Below are 18,411 nucleotides of genomic sequence, written 5' to 3' on the forward strand. Positions count from 1 at the left end.
ATTATTATTATTATTAATTATATTATTATTATATTATTATATTTATATTATTATTATCTTATATTATTATATTATATTATATGTTATTATATTATATTATATTATTATTATATTAATTATATTATTATTAATTTATTAAAGAGGTATACCAACATACATACCAAAATTATTTGTTTCTTTCATAGACTGATTTGTAGTTGACATTTTTCTATTACAATAAAATTTGCTCAATAAACTCAACAAATTCAATGAATTTAATTCAAGCAATACAAGACAGCGTCGAGTTGTCATAAATCATAAAGGTTTTAGATGGTTATGTCTATCTCATTTTTCGGTCCTAGTGAAACTAACTCGAATTTGAATTATCGTAAACACCCCATGTTTACTTCAATTTGCTTAGCCAGTATGGAAACCCGCATCGTCTGAAGCCAAGCCAACAATATGGCCAGTAGCATGATGTAAGAAGATAGGTGTACCATTGCCGTGAATGCGCAGTCGTCCAAAGTAATGATCGCTCTTCGACCAATCAGGAATTGGTCCAAAATGCTAAAAAGTAATATGGCTGCCAAAATATGTTGACACGGTTGACACCGAAGGTTATTAAATATAATAATATTAAAAGATATTTAAAAACTATGCCAACGTGTTGTGTAAAGAATTGTATAAGTCGTACTGATCATACGAGATATCATAAGAGATATTAAATATATGTATTCACACATTTGTGTTGGAAACACTTAATTTTCTATATAATATTTATTAATTGATATTATTTATTATTGTGGGTAATTGTCATTTATTGCTACTGTATTTTATATTGCAAATTTATTATTTTCATAAGATATTTTTATAAATTTTAATTACATTTTAATAATATGATAATTCTATATTAGAATTTCGCGGATGCATTTTGGACCACGTTTGATTGGCTGTCCTATCATGCTGACGTCATACGGCTGCCATTATGCGCAATGGTACACCTATCTTCTTACATCATGGCCAGTAGCACTGCCAGTACTGCTGCCCACACGATAGCAAGTACGCACATCTAGTTAGCAATCCAGCAGAGAAAATAGTACCGTGTGCCGCGGGCTTTATAGGTTGCGTTCCGAAATTCAGTGCCAGTACTGAAAATCTACGATATACGTAATGTAAACTATAGATTTTCTGTACTAGCAGCAGAGAGAAGACTCTCTGGTACAGGCTGCGTTCAGCAGAACAACTGCTGAATTGTCGTCTAGTCAACACTTAACGTTGATTTGTTGGTTCTAAAAGTAAGAGCCAATCATGTTCGATTGCTACCAAGCGATTTGTTCTGCTGAACGCGCCCACAGTCTTCTCTCTGGCCAGTACTGAAAATCTATAGTTTACGTCACGTATATTGTAGATTTTCAGTACTGGCAGTGAATTTCGGAACGCAGCCATAGTCAAAGGCGAACGCCATGAACAGTCTATACTTACCACGTCTATGGTTGCACTATTGTATATATTATGTGCTTTATCTTCCTTTTTTACTTTCATGGTTCTTGACTGCGCTGGGTTGTTCATAAATATAGTAGCGTGAGCGGTTCAATGGCGGGTTCAATAGAGATACCACTTCGCGACACAGACGAGGTAAATATTTTCTTCTTATTAATTATATGGTTAATTTGCGAAATCCGTAACGAGATTCGTAACGAGATTCGTAACGAGATTCTGGCGATAAAAGATTGCGCATTATGTAAGATCTAAGGTTTTGTAACAATTAGTGGTACTGTAAGTCGAACTTCGGGATGTTTTCCGGTTATAACGAACACTGAGACCTTATATACACAAAATAAGATATACAATATGTTGATTCACAATGACATTACTTTGATAATACTTTTATGATGTCTTTAAAAAGATATGTACTTCTATTTTTACTTTATTTGAATATTCTATAAATATGTTTCAAATGTTGTTAATCTTTCTAATCTGTAATAATTGTCTTATCTATCAATATAGTTAAGCTTATGATTTTAAGCACAATTTTTTAAATCACTTTATCATTTTTTTAACCTCTAATTCTCAGGAAGGAGCATAAGAGTGTCAAAAAAAAACTTCTATAAACAAAACAAGGTTGATGGCACGTTAAATATTTTTTATAAAGCCCCTTTAATCTCTAATCTAATAAAACTTTAGGCAAACAGAAAGTAGCGATTAATATAAACAAGTGAGAGAAGTATAAAATATTGAAAAGTAATTCTTAAAAGATTTTAATTTTTTTTATTCTGCTTAATGTCATAGGTTATAGAACTTTGTTTAGATCAATTACCAGATGGAGATGAAGTTCTTGGAATTCTACGGCAAGAACATGCCCAACTTTACATTTGGGTCAATTTGGCTGTATGTAGTACAGATAATTTTGAATTGAAAGAGGATATGTGTAATAATATAATAATATAAAGAAGTTTATAGAATATCCATTTAACATGCTTATTCTTCATTTTAGCTTGAGTATTATAAACAACAAAAAATTGGTGATTTTATCAAGATACTTGAATCTTCTCGTATTGATGCAAATATTGACTATCGTGACTATGAAAAAGATCAGATGCGAGCTCTTGACATGTTGGCTGCCTATTATGTCCAGGAAGCCAATAAAGAAAAGAATAAGGATAAAAAAAGAGATCTTTTTACAAAAGCTACGTTATTGTATACAACAGCTGACAAGATTATTATGTATGATCAGGTAAATATACGCATTTCAATAGCAACATTTATAAGTTTTTTCAATTTTTCAATTTGCTATTTTCTGTTACAGAATCACTTACTTGGTCGTGCTTATTTCTGCCTACTTGAAGGCGACAAAATGGAACAGGCTGATGCACAGTTCAACTTTGTGCTGAATCAGTCGCCAAATAATATACCATCTTTACTCGGTAAAGCCTGCATTGCTTTTAACAAAAAGGACTACAGCTCTTGCATTTTATAAAAAAGCTCTCAGAACTAATCCAAGCAGCTGCTGTTAGATTGGGAATGGGTCACTGTTTCATGAAATTGAACAATCAAGTCGTTCGAAAGAGCTTTGCAGTTAGATGGACAATGTCTGCACTAGTTGGTCTTTCCGTCTTGAAATTAAACCAGCAACAGCCCGACAGCATAAGAACTGGTGTGCAGATGTTATCAAAGGCATACACGATCGATTCTACGAACCCAATGGTGTTAAATCATTTAGCAAACCATTTCTTCTTTAAGAAAGATTATAGTAAAGTTCAGCATTTAGCATTGCATGCGTTTCATAATACGGAAAACGAAGCTATGCGAGCAGAAAGTTGCTATCAATTAGCTAGAGCATTTCATGTTCAAGTAAGTCGTATTAGCTTCTAAGGCCATTTTTGTCATTATTACATTATTCATGCTTAGTAATGAAGTAAAAATATTTCAGGGTGATTACGACCAAGCGTTTCAATATTATTATCAGGCAACGCAGTTTGCTCCTCCTGTATTTGTTTTACCGCATTTTGGCTTAGGACAGATGTATGTTTACCGTGGTGACGCTGAGAATGTAAGAATATATAATATATGTTAAAATATATCTAAAACGTTAACCATGCGTATTAAAAACACATGATAATTAATTTCAACAAAAGGCAGCTCAGTGTTTTGAAAAAGTTCTGAAGGCACAACCAGGAAATTATGAAACAATGAAGATTCTTGGCTCACTCTATGCTAATTCGAGTTCCCAATCGAAACGGGACATTGCAAAAAATCATTTGCGCAAAGTAACGGAACAATTTCCCGATGATGTCGAAGCTTGGATCGAATTAGCGCAAATATTGGAGCAAAGTGATCTGAATGCAGCTTTAAATGCTTATGGAACTGCGACTAGGATCTTAAAAGAGAAAGTTCAAGCGGATATTCCACCAGAAATCTTGAACAATGTTGGAGCGTTACATTATAGGTATATAATATTTATATTGCATTTATCTTATTCTGGAAGATAAAAATATTTAAACATTTATTTTTTTATTTTTTTAGACTCGGTAATTTGGAAGAAGCCAGGAAAAATTTGGAAGAATCTCTGGCACGTTCAAAAGCAGATGCCTTGCATGATTCGGTATATTACAATTCGATAGCTGTGACAACCACGTATAATTTAGCGCGTCTCAACGAGGCATTGTGTATATTTGACCGAGCAGAAAAATTATATAAAGATATTCTGAAAGAGCATCCAAATTACGTAGACTGTTATTTGAGACTTGGTTGCATGGCTAGAGACAAGGGACAAATATACGAGGCGTCTGATTGGTTCAAGGATGCTTTAAGAATCAATAACGAACATCCCGATGCATGGTCCTTACTAGGTAACCTGCATTTAGCCAAGATGGAATGGGGTCCCGGTCAAAAGAAGTTTGAGAGAATACTGAAAAATCCGACAACAAGTACAGATGCATACTCTTTGATAGCTTTAGGCAATATTTGGTTGCAGACGTTGCATCAAAGTGGAAAAGACAAGGAAAGAGAGAAGAGACATCAAGATCGAGCATTAGCAATGTATAAGCAGGTAACGCAATGTTGTCTGAATAAGTATAATGCTCGTGATTATGATTAACTAGATATGATTTACTAGGTTCTGAGAAATGATCCGAAAAATATCTGGGCTGCGAATGGCATTGGCGCTGTTCTTGCGCACAAAGGTTGCGTGAACGAAGCTAGAGATATATTTGCTCAAGTGCGCGAAGCAACGGCAGAATTTTGTGATGTTTGGCTGAATATAGCACATATCTACGTAGAGCAAAAACAATTCGTTAGTGCTATTCAAATGGTAAATTATAATTGTTAATTCGAAAAATGCTCTTTCAAAATTTCAGTTTAATGAATGTAACATTTTATGTTGTAGTACGAAAACTGTTTGCGTAAGTTCTATAGATATCATCACGTTGAAGTCTTGCAATATCTTGGGAGAGCTTACTTCAAAGCTGGCAAGCTAAAAGAAGCAAAACTGACGTTATTAAAGGTAATTTATTGCATATCAATCAGAATATACGGGGAAAAATTAAAAAGGGACACTTTCAATTGATTTTGAATTGATGAAATAAAAAGTCTCTTCGCTTTTTGACTTTTTTCCTTATTTTAATTTTGATGATTAATACATAATTTATCGATTTAGGCACGCCGAGTAGCCCCGCAGGATACCGTTTTATTATACAACATTGCTCTTGTACTCCAACGATTGGCTACGCAAATTCTTAAAGATGAAAAATCTACTTTGACCACCGTACTCCAAGCCGTTCACGAATTAGGCCTTTCACACAAATATTTCCAATATTTGTCAGCGCACGGTGATAGGATGGAGCAACTGGCTGAAGCAGAAGCTAGGAGATGCCAAGATTTATTATCGCAAGCACAATATCATGTTGCTAGAGCTAGAAGATTAGACGAGGAAGAAAAGATGTTAAGGCGAAAACAGGAAGAAGAAAGGTATATTGCTCTTAGAAGATAATATATTTGAAATATATTCTTATTGCTAATTATTTATATTTACAGACAAGCCTTCAAAATGCGCCAGACAGAAGAACAACGCAAGTTAGAAGAGATGCGTCGTCAGAAAGAAGAAGAAATGTTACAGAAGCGACAAGAATATGTAGAAAAGACTAAGAATGCACTAGTATTTGGGGAAATGCCATCGGAGAAGCCTGGAAGGAAGGGTAAAAGGGTCCGAACTGATCAATACATCAGTGACAGCGGAGGATCTGGCAGAGACGAAGGCAGAGAGGAAGTGCTAAGAGAACGAAAGCGAAAGAGGAAACCAAGTGGTGAAACTAAAGAGCGAAAGAGCAGAGGTAAAGGCAGACGCAAGAAAGATACTGGAAGCGGTGAAAGCGGTGAGAAAATTTATTTATTTTTTTATTTTTTTGTAAAATATTCCTTATTATTAATTTTCATAAATATCTATTTTGCAGGATCGGAAAGCGATCAACCGAAACGTAAGCGTGGCAAAAAAAATATTGGGAGGAAAGAGAAATCCAAGGGTAAAGGTGCAGTCGAAACTCTTAAGGGCAAATTGGTTAAATCGAAAGAAACTATCTCTACGAGCGAGTCAGACAGTGATACAGGCGGCCTTAAGATCGCCAGTGGGTAAGTATCACTAATCTTATCCAAATATTACGATTATTTTTAATTTTATAGTTTAATCAGGTTTGAAAATATGGATAACAATGGATGGATTTGTATTTACACTTTATGTTTCTAAATTATCGTTCGAAATAGCATTAATTAAAACTTTTTTTTATTACTTTAATTATGTAATTTGCCCAAGGTGAAGAAATTATAAGTTGCGTAGGCCTATATGAAGTTAGCCCCCCATTTTTCGATTTTGAATATTTTTTTAGTTGTTCCAGGTTGTTCTACGTTTGTTCTATATTGTTCCAAAGTTATGAACAAAAAAATCGAAAAACATGACGGGAAAAGCAAAAAAACGATTTATTTTTGTGGCCACCCATTTTTTTTTAAATTCAAATTTTTTTGCTGTTCTGGATTGTTCTAATTGTTCTAAACATTGTTCTAAAATATTAATCCCCCTAAAAAAGAATTTAAAAAGATATAGCAAAAAATAGCATTAAGCGTCCAAATAGTATTTTTACATTTATCGCTATTATTATATTATGTTTTGACACCAAATTACATATTTAAGCTAAAAACGAATAGAACAACCCAGAACAACTCTCAGTTTCACCAGAACAAACATATAAAAGGCACTTTACTCTTGAAGGTAGAGAATTATTTTGTCTTTTTCGACCGATAATGTTACATCAGCGACACTAAAACCTAGAACAATGAGAAATAGACACAGAACAATCCGGAACAACTCACAGTTTTGTCAGAACAAACGTTTAAAGAGCACCTTACTCTTGAAGGTAGAGAATTATTTTGTCTTTTTTGACCGATAATGTTACATCAGCGACACTAAAACCTAGAACAATGAGAAATAGACACAGAACAATCCGGAACAACTCTCAGTTTTGTCAGAACAAACGTTTAAAGAGCACTTTACTCTTGAAGGTAGAGAATTATTTTGTCTTTTTCGACCGATAATGTTACACCAGCGACACTAAAACCTGGAACAATGAGAAATAGACACAGAACAATCCGGAACAACTCACAGTTTTGTCAGAACAAACGTTTAAAGAGCACCTTACTCTTGAAGGTAGAGAATTATTTTGTCTTTTTTGACCGATAATGTTACATCAGCGACACTAAAACCTAGAACAATGAGAAATAGACACAGAACAATCCGGAACAACTCTCAGTTTTGTCAGAACAAACGTTTAAAGAGCACTTTACTCTTGAAGGTAGAGAATTATTTTGTCTTTTTCGACCGATAATGTTACACCAGCGACACTAAAACCTGGAACAATGAGAAATAGACACAGAACAATCCGGAACAACTCTCAGTTTTGTCAAAACAAACGTATAAGGAGCACTTTACTCTTATATTTAAAAAAATTAAAAAATTCAAAAAAAACACTAATCGACACTAATCGCTGATGTAACATTATCGGTCGAAAAAGACAAAATAATTCTCTACCTTCAAGAGTAAAGTGCTCTTTAAACGTTTGTTCTGACAAAACTGAGAGTTGTTCCGGATTGTTCTGTGTCTATTTCTCATTGTTCCAGGTTTTAGTGTCGCTGGTGTAACATTATCGGTCGAAAAAGACAAAATAATTCTCTACCTTCAAGAGTAAAGTGCTCTTTAAACGTTTGTTCTGACAAAACTGAGAGTTGTTCCGGATTGTTCTGTGTCTATTTCTCATTGTTCTAGGTTTTAGTGTCGCTGATGTAACATTATCGGTCAAAAAAGACAAAATAATTCTCTACCTTCAAGAGTAAAGTGCTCTTTAAACGTTTGTTCTGACAAAACTGAGAGTTGTTCCGGATTGTTTTGTGTCTATTTCTCATTGTTCTAGGTTTTAGTGTCGCTGGTGTAACATTATCGGTCGAAAAAGACAAAATAATTCTCTACCTTCAAGAGTAAAGTGCTCTTTAAACGTTTGTTCTGACAAAACTGAGAGTTGTTCCGGATTGTTCTGTGTCTATTTCTCATTGTTCTAGGTTTTAGTGTCGCTGATGTAACATTATCGGTCAAAAAAGACAAAATAATTCTCTACCTTCAAGAGTAAAGTGCTCTTTAAACGTTTGTTCTGACAAAACTGAGAGTTGTTCCGGATTGTTTTGTGTCTATTTCTCATTGTTCTAGGTTTTAGTGTCGCTGATGTAACATTATCGGTCGAAAAAGACAAAATAATTCTCTACCTTCAAGAGTAAAGTGCCTTTTATATGTTTGTTCTGGTGAAACTGAGAGTTGTTCTGGGTTGTTCTATTCGTTTTTAGCTTAAATATGTAATTTGGTGTCAAAACATAATATAATAATAGCGATAAATGTAAAAATACTATTTGGACGCTTAATGCTATTTTTTGCTATATCTTTTTAAATTCTTTTTTAGGGGGATTAATATTTTAGAACAATGTTTAGAACAATTAGAACAATCCAGAACAGCAAAAAAATTTGAATTTAAAAAAAAATGGGTGGCCACAAAAATAAATCGTTTTTTTGCTTTTCCCGTCATGTTTTTCGATTTTTTTGTTCATAACTTTGGAACAATATAGAACAAACGTAGAACAACCTGGAACAACTAAAAAAATATTCAAAATCGAAAAATGGGGGGCTAACTTCATATAGGCGTTGCGTAGTCATATTTAAGATCATATTTTACTATTACAGTGGAGAAAGTGGCAACGAGAATCAACCGCGCAGCAGCAGACGAATTGCATCCGATTCAGAAGGTTCTTGCGCTTCGCGCTCAAGATCTCGTTCAAGATCAAAATCTGGGAGCCGCTCAAGAAGTAGCTCACGTTCGCGTTCGCGTTCGCGTTCGCGTTCGCGTTCGCATTCACGTTCGCATTCACGTTCGCGTTCGCGTTCGCGTTCGCGTTCTGCTTCTCGCTCGCGATCTCCATCTCGATCACAATCACGCTCTCGATCTCGGTCTGCTTCTGGATCTAGATCAAGATCAAGATCTAAATCTAGATCTAAATCCAGAAGTGTTTCAAAATCCAGAAGCCGTTCCAGGTCAAGATCAAGGTCGGCCAAGAGCGGGTCAAGATCGAGGTCGGGCTCGCGCAAGAGCCGTTCAAGATCAAGGTCGGGCTCGCGCAAAAGCAGATCAAGATCAAGATCAAGGTCAGGCTCGCGCAAAAGTGGGTCGCGATCAAGGTCTAACAGCGGTTCACGGAGGAGCGGTTCGAGAAGCAAGAGTCGATCGCGATCTAAATCAAAGTCTGTCTCTAGGTCCAAGTCTAGATCGAGAAGCGGCAGTCGATCGCGATCGCGCTCTAGATCGAAGAGCGGTTCTCGAAGCCGAAGTCCGAGTGGATCTGCACGGTAAGAGAATGCTTTTTTTACATAATACTTTTAACTAGTATAAATGCCTTTAATGCTTTCCAGAGGTAATATATTTTTTTTTGCAGCTCTGCGTCTCCGGTATCTAGGAAATCGGTCTCGGGTAGTGGTGGTAGCGACAGTGAATAGAAAAGTTATACATTTATATATACATATACATACATATATGTTTAATACTAAAATGTTTAATGATAAAAGGATTTTTTAGGATATATTTTATATGTATACACACACACACACACATATGTATGCATATAAAATATATCCTAAAAATCCTCAAGAAATATAAATTTAAGTTAGTATTAAAATACATTACATCAAAAGACCTCAATATTATCTTTATAAAAATTATATATACAGGGTGTCTGATAATTGCTGAATCACCTCTCGGGTGTAGGCGGTTTAAACTGAATAAAAGAAAAGTCCTCTATCATTTTGCGATTTTCGCAATAATTAATGAGGAATTAATTAAAAAATATCGGCCGAGTTTAAGAGCGCGGCGAGAAGAGACCCGTGGCGATACAGCCCACTGTTATTTGATTACTAGGCATGCGATAAAGTGTTGGGAGGAGCGCTCTACAAATGATAACGGCAACATACGAGCGGTGTGTAAAGCTAGATCTTTGCGTCCTAGCGACCGTGTAACAGTTGGCTGTCTCTTCTCGCCGCGCACTTAGGCTCGCGCAAATTGGCCGATCTTCTTTAATTTCTCATTATTGCGAAAATCGCAAAACGATAATAGAGGACTTTTCTATTCGGTTTAACCCGCTCCACCTGCACCCGAGAGGTGATTCAGCAATTACCAGACACCCTGTATATATAGAAATATATATGTATATATGACATATATATATATATATTAAGATAACATTAGAGGTTTTTGAACTCAATTAAAAAATTGAATTAAATTATATGAAATTTATTTGAATAATTAAAATTTATATTTTTTGGTGATTTTAAAAAAGTATTCTGATGTAATTATTTTAATTTCCGTTTTTATGCTTCATTATTATGCTTATTGTCGGAATAACAAAAATTTGTCTTATATTCTTCATATTCTATTTTTTTGACAATAAATTTAATTTTTTTTTCGCCTGTCATTTACTATGGCGTTTCATTATTCACTACCAATACTGAAAATCTGTATTTCACATTATGTATATTATGTACGTAAGTGAACTTTTCGATATTGGCAATGAACGATGCCTATTTTGTCAATTGAAAGAATATATTATTAATGAAGATGTAAGTATTAGAATACATACATGTGTATACAAAGGTATATATATATTAGAATATATATTTTTGTATGTATATATTCTAATACTTGTGTATGTATGTACATATTTTTATATGTATGCATTGGTATTGGGTAGTATATGTAATAGTTTTTAGCATGTTCAAAATTCGTATCTAAGGAAAAATAATAAAAATAAAATAATAAGGAAAAAGAATAACAATTGTTTATTTAATACGCTGCAACGTTGCATCAATTATGACTCTTGCGCAAATTATTAAATATAGAAGTTATATCGAACTTTTTCGGTTTTTTTATGTTATATATAATAAATATTTTGTTCTATTTTTATTATTAATGAGTAACGATAGATAAAGACAGAATCTTTGCATATTATATATTATATCGCACTCAAAAAATTGTGTGTACGACAAATTGTTTTATAATACCACATAAAATAATAAAACAACAAATTTATAAGTATTATAGATTATTTTCTTCTGATCAGATAAATATTTTATTTTAATCGTTTCTACTTCATGAGACTAATAATAACGACACTTGCGCGTGTTATCAAATGTGTAGTCGATACGCGTTTACTCAGATGATTGATGAATTATATATACATATATGTGTGTATATATATATATATATATTTTTTTTTTTTTTTTTTGTTATGCACAAATATGATTAGACCATTGTCTAGCGAGCAACTCACAGACAGCGCAGTCCACATATTGATCTTACAAGCGGTATAAAATAAATTATTAACGCGCACTCGAGGTAAGTGACACATTTGTATGGTCCGCAATGGCACTTTGTACAAGTTGACAATCCGTACGAGAGTTGACATTTCTCTTGCACTCAATTATAATTTTCTGGTCTCTATTGAAACGATGGTCTTTTCGATCTTGCATCTATATCGATCTTTCCATATTTCCTCAGAAAACTAGTCTTTTTTTTTTTTTTTATCAACAATATAATGTACTATGAGAAGAAAGCATTTCTTTCATTTCATGAAAAGATTAAAGTGATTTCATGTATAATTATGTTATGTTGTATCATTATTGTTTGTTATAACTATATGTTCCGGAGAATACGAAAACGATTTCAATAAATATATGTACTATTGCATTGCAAGTTAACGATAGTGAATAAATTCAGAGTAATGAATAAATAATTATATATAATGCTTTAGCAGAAAATTTGCTCAGCGATATGTGATGAATTTCTACCCATGTGCGCTAATAAGGTTTACGTGCAAACGTGGCGTTTACATGTAAAAGCAATTGCATCTGTGCAACAGTTCCACGTGGGAAAGCATAGCAGCCACGTGGTAATTTCATTATGAATGTTACATGAATATGGTCTTTGTAGAAAATAGATTAACTGGTTTTGGCACGCGTCAGCGCGTGCACATAATTATAGTTTAATTGTAATTGCATTTTCCATCCAGCATTCGTTTGTTTCCCGTTGTCCATGTGATTAGTCATCTTATCGTATTTTAATTAATGATTATTTGATTGCTCAATGATATTATGTTACAAGTGTTTCGTTTATTGAGACGTTCGTATAATATTTCACGATTTTCTCATGACTCTCGTCATTCTTTCCATCCGCTGTGTCATTATTGTAAACGTCGGTCTTTTAATTCTACATGCCCGGTCGAAATTTATCATAGAAGGCAGCTTAGTTCTATCGCGTCTCCAGTCTTAATAAAGTCTGTCAGATAACTTCCTGTCAGATACGCGTTATTATATGCGTCTTCTGACGCATCTCATCGTTGATCTATCATTCTTAAGATGAAGTAAATAAAATCTAGCATTATGCGTACGTAATATATGTACCTATTATTACCTAGCGAAACTTAGATTCGATTTAAAGTACAAATTTTGAGTCATTAATATAATACGTGAAACAAAATTTATAATAATGTTTAATTATCTGTTTATAATTTTGTGTACATAAATGTTGTGCAGTTTTATGCATGTATATAATTGGGTTTCAATTATTTTTATTCGTATCTTCTGTCACGAAATTTTTTTCTTTATAATTGCTTGAGCTCCAAGTTTTTCGAGTTTTCGACTCGATCGGATAGTTTGTTTTATCCAACTGATCGCAGTTCATTATTTTTGAACGAAGTTACGATACGTGTGTTCCATGCTTTAATCCCAATAGTACATAAAGCTCGGTAAATCCAGTGCGACGTGCCCAACAAGATTTCATTCCATACATACGTAATAACGCCATCAGCTGCAATACGCGGAAGAGCGAATGCTCCAAGTTCCCAAGAGTAATTTTCGCTCATCGATAATGATCAATAATGTATAATTCTTAAGTTCAGTGAAGAATCGATTGTCCGTAAAACATGTTCGCAAAAATATGTTCTTACTAATCATGTCAAATTATTTGCCTTAATTTTCAAAGATCGTTGATTTAGCATTAAAACTGTAAGATTAATAGCGCCGTAAGTGGCGTCGGACGTAGCGCGCTAGCCTAGTAAGGGAGAGATTGGCGAATTCGATTCCCGTCCGCTTCCTCTCGTGAGGCAATGGGAAAATCTGCGAGCGGTATGAGATGTCCTGGTTCTCTAGGTTTGGCGTTGGACTAGTACTCCATCACTCATAAGAAACATTAAAATATTGAAAACACTTAATTGTGCCTCGGACAATATCGCAACGACGTTCTAAATCAGATCCAACACACTATAAGAAGAATAACAATAAAACCATATTATATTCTGTATCAAACTGAAGTATTTTCTGCAAACTCTTGTTACATCTTAATTCGAATGGAAGATCTCATGAAAATTCTGTGATAATAATCAGAAATCTCGATTTAAAAATAAGTAGATTCAAAATTACAAGAATACCGCGCGCCACACATAAAATCTCCGTTTTTTTTTATCACTACAGCCACTTGAGTTTGCAAGCACAATCTTTGTTGAAGTATACGCACTCCTTACATCTAGAGGGAAATCTTCAGTCTGATATACAGGAGGGTCTATGTCGAGAGAGAGAGAGAGGATGGAGATATTAAGAAAGAGGATGCGAGAGATCCCACCCGTTCTGCGCCGGGCATACTGAGAGCTCCAAATATTTGCTGTTTCTATCCATCAGCGCGCAATGTTGAGTTATTTTCTCACTCTTATCTGCGTCTATTCTCTCTCTCTCAATCATTTGCCGATCCTACTGAATTGCTCAACCACTTCAGTTTGTTGTTTCAATTTTTTTTTTTTTTTCGCTCTCTCTGGAACTTTTAATTAAATTAATTCACTTATGATGTTTCGAAACAAAGTACATCTCTCTGTTAGAAATTGTCACTTAAAAATTATTAAAGCAATCAATTGCCCGTCGCTCCATTGCCAAATGACAAAAATAAAAAATCGCAAGAACTCTAGACAAATTTGAAGACATATGAATAAGCATTGTAACCTTCTCTCTATATTGTTCTATTTATGCAATATTTTTTCTCGGTTTTTTTTTCAATGGATCATGAAACAAATAAGTTGTTTTTATGTAAAGGAAATTGTTAAGCCTTTTAATTATATTTTCAACTTTAACGATCTTCGCTTCCTGCAGTGATTATACAGGATTTCAAGAAACCAATCACTGAAATAGGAAAACTGCTTAACTTTACCCCTCAGACTGGAGTTTAATTAGTTCTACAACTTAGTACCGTGAAATTATGCATAGTCACAGGTATATGCAAGAGGCATTGCATTATTATTTGTATTACATGTAATTTAGTCCGCAAAATTTCGCGATTTATTATAACTGTCAACATTTTTTTCTATATTTTTTACACAATAATATATATACTTCGATACATCGTATTCATCATTATTTTAATATGTTGACAATTAATTTCAAACCTTGTCTTTTCTAAATTTTTGAAAGAAATTTCTAGAATCTTTCAAATTCTCAGATTCTTAGAATTATATTTCCGTAAGAGAAAATGTTGTTTTGTCGCAACTGAGAAACTAAGGCAAACACACTTTTATTTCTTAATTTCATCATTGAAGCGTTTTCTTTTGTATACCTTATTATAGTATATTATAGCACAGAGACCGAGAAAAAGTCGAGCAATCTAGAAATTAAATCATCTTCACAAGAAATGATTATATGCCAATCTCTTATGCTGGAGTATCCTTGCTTGTAGCGAGATAGGATATACGATTACGTTTGAAGAAACACAACCTTTGAATTGAAGAGAAATTCTTCCACGTTTCTAGGAAGCCGAGACGACGCCTTCATGCCAAATTTAATTTGCGCAAATATGAAACTACGAGATAACAGTGAAATAAAACCGATTTAATAAGATTAGTGATTGCGACTAATGAATAACGAAGAATTGCGGGTCAGTTCGCTTCTTGGAACGACAAAAATTGCGAATGTCATTGAAAATGTTATTACAAGCGCTAATACTTGAGGATCGAGCGTTTCCGTTTGAATCGCTTCAACAAGATTAATAATCGTCGTTTCTCGTCGCTGCTATGCCACTTGTTCCATGTTGAACATGTATTACGGCGAGAATTATTATCGCCTTGTTATTATGTAGTGTTCAAAGTAGTGTAGCTATCAAAGTATTTCGTCGATTTACGAGATATAACACTTAAATTGTATGGCAATTTATAAGATATTAAGAATAATAACTAGTTTTAATCAGCTATAATAAAATTAATTGTCTAACTCACTGCAGCGTGGTAATTTCTAAGTTGACAGAAAATGTATTTCCAATATTTTTAATATATCAAAAATATTGGAAATAAAATTTTTATTGCTAAATTAAAAGATATAGGTTTTTAATTTAGCAACAACTTTGGAAGAAATTATGTAGAATATTGACATATTTCTAATATATCCTGTTATAAAATTCTCATGTAACTGATCGTAATTAATGGACGAAGGGTCGAAAGTAAGCGCGAAAATGCGGCAAAATCGTAAAACCGTGATATATCAAGAAATAGTATAACGACGTTTAGTTTTACAGTATAGTTTACGACTTTGTAAACGCCAGTACAAGCTAGCGGCACATATCTTTGCATCGTAAACTTCTTTGCTATATATGTAAAGTACGAAAGTGTTCTGGAATTTGGACGTCAAAACTTGAATTTTACGATCTTTGATATGGATTTATATTGGCGCAACTGGAAGCAATCATGGTTGATTACCGTCATTTCATCGAAAGATCCTTGCGCCAGAAGCTTTTATCGCGATGTATTCGGAACGACAAAATTATATCGCTGCAATATTAATGCGGCAAAAATATAAATAGCGACGACATGTTGTTCGAGTTTTAAACAAGTTTTGGAAAATTTAGCGATCCGCCTTCAGTTTGCAAGACCTCAAAAATTGATAAATGGTAAAGAAAAAGTAAATAAAAGATTATTCGCGTTAAAAATTAAAGTTCTATAAAGTCGTACGAGTAATATTATTAGTTTAATTAATAATTTCAGAGAGTATTATAATATAAATTATTAAATATTAAATAGGCAATTATGATTAATGAGCTATATCGTCTTGACTTTAACGCTTAAAAACTTTTCATGTATTTTATTGTGTAAGTTCATATCAACACACATGCGCGCGCGTGCGCGCACACACAATATTTCAATCAATTCATTATTCATACTGAATTTGTATATCTATATAAGAACACATCATCATCAAGCTTTTTAGACGCGGGCAAGGCCCTTGACTTAAAGAGGACTCTCGTCCATTCTCGAAAAGTCTTTAAGCGATCGTATATTTTTATCGATGCTCCGAGAATAAGAGAAAGTTGATCCAAGGATACCGAGGGTCATCCTTGCGTCTCTATCAGATAAGGTTTAGGGTTACCACAAACATTCGAGCTGGGAGTGGGCGTTCCGCAACGCTTTTTTTCCCCTTCTCGTTCCGTTCGTCGAAACTGTCGGGCTTTTATCATGACCCAATTCGACGGTGTTCATCTTATTCGGCCAGCTGGCCAGTCTGGGGACGCATTGTCGCTCGAAAACGGAAACGAATACGCGACGCAGAAAGCGCCTTATGGGACTTCAGGTTGAGGTTTTTGCGACGCGAACGGAATTCCGACCGAATTGAAGTGGATTTCGCATTGTTCGAATCGTCACGACGACGTTTATGTGCGCCTTATAACATAGCGATCAAATATTGTTCGATAAACCATCGAGAATATGTGCAGAATAAAAAAAGGTTCACCATCTGAATCGAAAGATCCGAATCGAATTGTGCTCTGATATTTATCTATTGTCAAAATATTATGGAAAATATTATAGAAGGCACAACAGATATAAAGAAAAAAAAAAATAAAATAAAATAAAAGAAATAATTAGAAAGAAGAAAAATATATATATATAAATCTTCGATAAATATTTTTCAATTATTTCTTTCATTTTTCTGATCTTTTATTATTCTTTTTATATCTGTTGTGCTTTTTCTTGTCCGCTCATTGCAGTCCTACATTCAAGTAAAAATCTGATATATCGATGTCGCATATTTACGAAGGTTGCCAATTTCGCTTTTTTATTGAGAATATTTCGCAATTTCCATTAACTGCAGTTTTCTATGCAACGACTGCATCTCTCTCGCGTGCGATCCCTCGTTTTGGATGAGACGCGTCCTTGGTTTCAGAATGCAGAAGGATCGTTATCAATTTCTTAAACGGCTTGCATATTCATGCGTGCGTATCATATGCAAAATAAGATGGAAGCTCTGGCAAATATTTGCGCGTCGCCACCGACATTTTCCGCGAGAATAGTGCGGACAGATCTGCAATTCTGAGATTCTCATCGTCACAGATCTATTGGTTAAAGCAATTTACCGATATTGGATTACAGAACACGTCCGTCCGCTTTCGGCCTTTCGTGAAATGTTAATAAAAACTTGCAACAACAATAGCTTGCCATCATTGGAAATTTCAGTAGAATAAAATCGTCGCAAATTCCACAAGTACTTCATTAACATTAAAGTTGAAATTTGTAAAGTACACTATGCGTGTATGTGCAGAATTTAATTAAAACTTGGGTTTTCGGGTGTGCTCAACACATCTTAACATTACTAATATAAAATTAACTCGATTCTTTCATGGCATATTAAATTTAGTGTAAGATTTTCCAAAGAAAATGCCAAGTAATCTCGAGAATATCTTAAATAAGATTACCAATAAAAGTTACCGTAATAATAGAGGAAAGCAGCTATCGTCCTTATTTATCTAGAATCTTTCTGAAATTCCCTGTTTATCTTTGGATAACGCTATTCTCTTTCTCTTTCTAGATACCTTATAGTTGTTTTTTTCATCTTTTTTAACTTTTCTCATTTGAGTTTTGTTACTTGTTTTAATGCACAAAATCTTTCTTCTTTCTTCATCTAAAGATTTAATCACAACTAGTACCTGTTTATTTCAGAAGAAAAATAAGTAACATAACGTTGAATTATTTTGGACGTTTGATATCACTATTTAGATATAGTGTTTTCTCGAAAGGTGAGAAAATTTGCAAATGGAATTTCTTTGTTTGGAAAATTTCAGTGGATTAAAGCTTTTCAACGGCACTGCCGATTAAAGCTTTACGGACGTTACGTTACTTCACAATTTCACTTTATATGCCAGCAAGCTGCAAATCCAGGATAATCCTCGTCTTAATATATTTTTCAACGACTTTCTTATTGTGTTGTGGAATTAAGAAATTAGTTATCGGAGACTTGGATAAGATTCGCTCAAGTAAGCTTTTATTTTTAGTAATAACAGATCA

At 33.9% G+C, this 18,411-nt stretch overlaps 1 protein-coding gene across 1 annotated transcript; it reads left to right on the forward strand.

Annotated features, from left to right (window-relative positions):
* Nucleotides 1–1,458: 1,458 nt before the first annotated feature.
* On the forward strand, nt 1,459–15,356 carry LOC105667450 (RNA polymerase-associated protein Ctr9). The gene is given in 18 exon segments (XM_012359253.2): nt 1,459–1,614; nt 2,269–2,367; nt 2,474–2,713; nt 2,786–2,937; nt 2,939–2,980; nt 2,982–3,032; nt 3,034–3,068; nt 3,071–3,330; nt 3,410–3,529; nt 3,615–3,925; nt 4,003–4,528; nt 4,595–4,789; nt 4,865–4,981; nt 5,135–5,445; nt 5,512–5,849; nt 5,928–6,102; nt 8,747–9,406; nt 9,493–15,356. Coding segments are annotated over 18 exon segments (3,735 nt in total). The 5' UTR covers nt 1,459–1,572; the 3' UTR covers nt 9,554–15,356.
* Nucleotides 15,357–18,411: the final 3,055 nt, after the last annotated feature.

The sequence above is a fragment of the Linepithema humile genome, chromosome 1 (genome assembly GCF_040581485.1).
Source record: "Linepithema humile isolate Giens D197 chromosome 1, Lhum_UNIL_v1.0, whole genome shotgun sequence".
NCBI lineage: Eukaryota > Metazoa > Arthropoda > Insecta > Hymenoptera > Formicidae > Linepithema > Linepithema humile.